This window comes from Panicum hallii, chromosome 1, assembly GCF_002211085.1.
Source record: "Panicum hallii strain FIL2 chromosome 1, PHallii_v3.1, whole genome shotgun sequence".
Lineage (NCBI taxonomy): Eukaryota > Viridiplantae > Streptophyta > Magnoliopsida > Poales > Poaceae > Panicum > Panicum hallii.
In genome coordinates this window covers 9,267,119-9,272,356 of record NC_038042.1, presented here as the reverse complement: position 1 = coordinate 9,272,356, position 5,238 = coordinate 9,267,119, and the positions used below count along the sequence as shown (strand labels likewise).

Here is a 5,238-nt window from a genome sequence, read left to right as displayed (position 1 = left end):
ATACTTACCACGGCTGCTTTAACCACGCAAGTACTTACCACGGCTGCCAACAACCATCGTGCTATGACAATTAAGATATATTGCCACGATTTGGTTTTTATTGCCACAATTACTTATCGTTGTAAAAGCTTAACGTTGCAAAAGCCTAACGTTGCAAAAGCCTAAATTTCTAGTAATGGTACGACGAAATCAAATTACTTCTTATTATGCTTCCAGTAAAACTCATGTACAACATAAAAGCTGTACTTGCATCGCGAGCTGTGTCACATTAGTATAACTCAACATACATACAGTAGAGTCGCACACAAACACAAACTAATCTCAAAACACTCTCCGTCAACGACACAGGCACTAACCTGCCTGCTCTAGCAAGGCGGCCAGAAGTTGACGATCATCTATCTGGTATCAGAGAAAGTTGTAAATTGTAGTCATTTTTTTTAAAAGTTTTCTACCATGTTCCCGCTCATAATACATTAATACTGAATGGACAACCACCACAATATCCGTCCATCTGTTTGTCTTCCTCTGAAAATTACACCCGCACAAATTAGCAGCAAATCCCACTGTACAGCTTGTACTCTGTTAGTGACAGCATGTAAAGGATCATGACGGCATGGATGCCTATCAAAGGTACCAAAATGATTGACCTGAAAATGAAAATGAAAATGAAAATGAAAATCGTTGAGATGGGCTGTCCACAAGATTCATTGATGAACAAAGGATAGAACATGGCAAATGAGTTTGCATGGTAACACAATGGGCTCAAAGAGAAATAAACCAAGTGCCAAAACTGCAGTCCTTGCAACTTCAAATTTATGTGTTGGCGTTTATTATGTAGGGGTAACTATAATCTTAAGGCCCACTTCGTATATAAAACACATTCACATGGTAACCTTGTTAAGAAAACAGCATAACCAATTTTTATGCACACATATACGGTGATTCATTCTTGATTAATGTGCCAAACTCATGCAGAATAGGAACTGTCCTGAAGAAAATTGTATTTGAAAATGTACGCAATCACCAGTACCTGATTGATGGCTTGGTTAGCTCCAGCATCATGCAACTCGGATAATCAGCTGTATATATATAATATATATATTCCTCGTCAGTTAGTCCTCATGCCCCAAGCCGGAAGGATTGGTTCAAAAGTCTACTGTTCAGAGACCCATATTTCTTGGGCGTATGCCTGATCAGCCTACTTAAATAAGGAGATGGCTGGTCATTTTCCAGGTGTACAGCTTCAATCTTGTCAACCAATGATGATGATGACCAAGAGGCAGAAGCTGGAATACATTCAGATTGTACTAGTCCACTCTTCTTCGTTGATTCGCTAGGTGAACCATTGCCTGCATAGGTCCGCTTGTTGTTGAAGAGCGAGCTGATCCTGGAGTGCCTTTGCCTCAGAGGTGTTGGAGTCTCGACATGGCTACAGCTCTTTATAGAGCTCACTGATGAGGCATCATCATCCAGGTCCTTTTGGTCTCCGCCTGGTTTCTTCCCCTTGCGGTGAGGCCATTTGAGAAGGACTTTGATATGTTTCGCTGCATCTTGGAAAGAATTCAGCTTCTTCAGTTTGGGTCTCGGGATTTCAGCATCAACCCTACCAACACTAGAGGAAAATGATGTTGTCCTTTCGCTGATGCCTGCCACATCAATTCCAGCGTGGAGGAAAATCTCAGCATCTGATATCTTGAAAGATGTCCCGGGGCTTCCTACAATGCAGTGCATCTTCAGCTGAGATGCGATAGCTGATCTGGTCTCATGGTCCCTTGAGTTTGTGATTCCACCCGCCAAAATCAGTTGTTTGATCAGTATTTCTGATGATGCCGTCCGTGGCTGTTTCCTGAGTAAATCCAGAGGAGTCATGCCATCATTGTCACGGATGTTGAGGTCAATAGAAGGTGCGCTCATCAAGAGTTCAACAAGGTTAGAATGCAGATTGCCAACCACAGCTAAGTGAAGAACTGTATTTCCATCGTCATTTTGGACATTTATAATGCTGCTGACATCCACGAATGCTCCACCAACTAATTGCCTTATAAGCTCCATCTGACGATCAAGCCTTCGGAATCCAGGAGTCCCAAAGCCAGTCAATGCCATGTGAAGGAACGTGTCACCAGCTTCATTTGTTGCTGATACAAGAGATGATGATGCAGTAACAAGGGCCTCAACCACAGGCAGATAGCCTCTAAAGGCTGCTATATGCAATGCTGTATTCCCTTGGTCATCTACAGAGTTGACTATATCAAAAGATGCAATGAGATCCTTGACAACCTGCAGTGTTTTGTCATAAATTCAGGTTAGTACTTTTTTGTAACCTGTTTGTTAAAAGTTGGGCTAGGATCCATTCCAAGGTATCACAGTGGACCAAAAGAACGAAGGAAATGGCATGAACCCTTCTCGTGAGTCTTAAGAATCAGCTCAAATGACCATCTTTCAATTAATGATCACAACCACTTAAAATTTTCTTTACAAGCAATACAAGGTACTAAATGGGCATGTCAACATGAATTTCTATTGCCAGATCAGTAATGCATGAATAAAATCTAAAGATGGCACCAATAAAACTTTAATTAATGTTTTGTCATGGGACTTGAACGACAAGCAATCTTTATGAAATCCCATTCCGGTGTCAAAAAATAATGTCAATGCCAACAAGTACAATCATTAATTTAATCATGACATATCACAAGTTTAACCAAAATTTTTGTATGGTTGACTAACGTCCTGGCTAGCATGTGCACCGGATCAGGTTGATGGGAATAAAGTTAAACACAACGACGATTAAATAATTCTTAGATTACAGATAAAAGCAGTATTAAGTCTAAATCAATTGGAGACAACGATCAACATGCTTCTTCCTCTCTCTCTAATTAAAAACATGCTTCTTCCTCTCTCTATTAAACTACAGAATATACATAGCTAACAACAAGGATATCTGGATGTAGACAGCTGACAACCTGGCTAAAGTGTTCGGTAGATCAATTAACAAGGAGATTCAAGTGAAAACAACAATTGTACTGCAATTACTATGTAACCAAATTAGCCTCTTAGATGTGACAAAAGCAAGCTATATCGATCTGAGCTGCACAAGCTTAAAGCATCCGGAGACAAGGTTCAGCAGATTGCTTGTTCTATGAAATTGGAGTTCAATGGGAACATACATCAATCCTGAAGAACAAATTTGAGAAGAGAAATCGCTAAAACATACCTCAACTTGTCCCCTTGCAGCCGCGGCGTGCAAGATGGTCGATCCCTGCGCGTCTCGGTACGCCGCGGCGTCGGAGCACCCGCGCAGGAGGTCCCTGAGCACCTCCAGGCTGCCTCCCCTCGCCGCCGCGTGCACGGCGCGGTTCATCATCTCGCTCCTGAATTCCTCACCGACAGGGCAGGACGCCGGGGACAGCACGGCGTCGAGCAGGAGCCGGAACACGTCGGGGCACCCACTCCTCGCCGCGGCGTAGAGGATGTCGGTGACGCCGTACTCCCCCTCGCCGAAGACGAGCAGCGGCTGCGCCGCGAGCAGCTCCCGGACGAAGCCGGCGTCCCCGGCCGCGGCCGCCGTGTAGAGAAGCCAGCCGCCGTACCCGGCCCGGACGAGGCGGTTGCTGGGGCCGACGCCGCGGGGCTCGCCGGGGTCGCAGTCGCGGAGAAGGCGGCGGGCGACGGCGGCGCGGTTCCTGGCGGCGCCGGCGAGGCGCGCGTCGTCGTCCCAGACGGACTCGAGGCGGCGGATGCGGCGGAGGGAGGTGAGCTTGACGAGGAGGTTGGCGTCGAGGCGGAGCAGCTCGCGGACGAGGTCGTAGTGGCCGCCGGCCGCCGCCCAGTCGATGGGCGTCGCGTACCACCACTGGTCGCCCGTGCTCTCCCACCGCAGCGGCAGGAACGGCTCCGCCGGCCTCTCCGCCGCCGGCCGCGTGTCCGTCTCCATGACTGAGCACGCCGCCGCTGTCGCCTACACACTGGGGAGGGGATTGCGCTGTCAAAACCAAAAATTTCTCCTCGCCATGGATGGAGACCAAAGCGACGCCAAGAACAGAATCGACGGAGCTGGAAATGGCTTCCGCTATGGCAACGCCTCGATCCGCAGCCACCGGTGCTTAGGCAAGACAGCGGCAAGGTTCGGCTCCTACGCGTGGGACGGCCACGACGTAGTGCGGTGTTACCAAGGCGCCGGCCATGGCTTGGGATCGGGCGGAAAGAACCAAGAACCCACGGGTGGAGGAACCCCACAAGAAGCCGGTTAAAGTGAAAGGGGAGGAAATATAACCAGACAAGGCATCCGCCATGTGAGATCAAGACCTTTTCCCACAGCAGTTGAAGGACGGACAAAGTCCAGCCAGGAACAGGTCACGCCATTCCATTCCATTCCATTTCCATCCCCTCAGGAAAAGATGAGGGAACCATGAAAAAAGAAAAGTACTACACCATGGGCCATGGCAAGAACCAGGAATGCAGGCACAAGTTTTGCAGCGGAAGCAACAGTTTAGACTTATTAGAGGATATTAAGGATAGAAAATCAGCAAGGAAACAAGAGAGCAGGCACGGATTTGGGCTTACCAACTGTTCCTGTCCCCTGAAACAATCTGCCCTCTGGCGTTTTGCCCTTGGCCTCAGCTCCTGCTGTTCACAACCATGGAGCACGCTTGCGAAGAAGCTTGAGTAGTCGAGTTGCATACGGACACCGCGGAAGATTTTGCATCTGCCGGCGTGTTGTTGTGGTCCACATGCCGGGAGTGGAAAGTTTGAGGCAGGCACGAGAGGATGGGAAGGGCCCAGGATAAGGAGTGCAGCACGTCCAGGATAAATAAGAAAGAGGGGGCCCATCAAAAAAAGAAGAAGAAGAGGGGGCCGCTGTGGCATACGCGTTAATGGGCCGTCAGGCGCGTCATACGTCGGTGTGTCATTTCTATTTTTGTCCGGGTGTACGCGTTAGCCCGTGGTCTCAACGAAATACTCCTATAGTCCTATATAGTTACGTGACATAACTAGGAAATACTATATAGGATATTTCACAACATCGTAAACGTTAAGGTCATCTTCCATGGAGTATTTACTGCAGTATTTCACAACATCATGCTAGTACAGAAATAGTCTTTAATCTTTAATATTAGTGCCGGTTGCTATTGGATCCAGAACTAATAAAGCCTTTAGTCCCGGATCCAATGCCTAGCGGGGTGGCTAAGGTGGGTAAGAGTATTTGGCCCCGGTTGGTGACTCCAACAAGAGCTATAG

At 47.6% G+C, this 5,238-nt stretch overlaps 1 protein-coding gene across 3 annotated transcripts; it reads right to left on the bottom strand.

Moving 5' to 3' along the window:
• Positions 1 to 179: 179 nt before the first annotated feature.
• LOC112892641 (serine/threonine-protein phosphatase 6 regulatory ankyrin repeat subunit C) lies at positions 180 to 4,764 on the bottom strand. 3 transcript variants are annotated; one of them, XM_025959788.1, is made up of 5 exons: positions 4,564 to 4,764; positions 4,306 to 4,425; positions 3,215 to 3,965; positions 1,031 to 2,277; positions 180 to 647 (listed from the first exon to the last, which is right to left on the bottom strand). In XM_025959788.1, exons 3-4 carry the CDS (start codon positions 3,932 to 3,934, stop codon positions 1,120 to 1,122), a joined length of 1,878 nt encoding a protein of 625 aa, XP_025815573.1. In that variant the 5' UTR covers positions 3,935 to 3,965; positions 4,306 to 4,425; positions 4,564 to 4,764; the 3' UTR covers positions 180 to 647; positions 1,031 to 1,119. The 3 variants fall into 3 exon arrangements, with proteins under 3 accessions (XP_025815573.1, XP_025815562.1, XP_025815568.1); XM_025959777.1 differs by lacking the exon at positions 4,306 to 4,425 and having other exon boundaries at positions 4,564 to 4,763; XM_025959783.1 differs by lacking the exon at positions 4,564 to 4,764 and having other exon boundaries at positions 4,306 to 4,541.
• Positions 4,765 to 5,238: the final 474 nt, after the last annotated feature.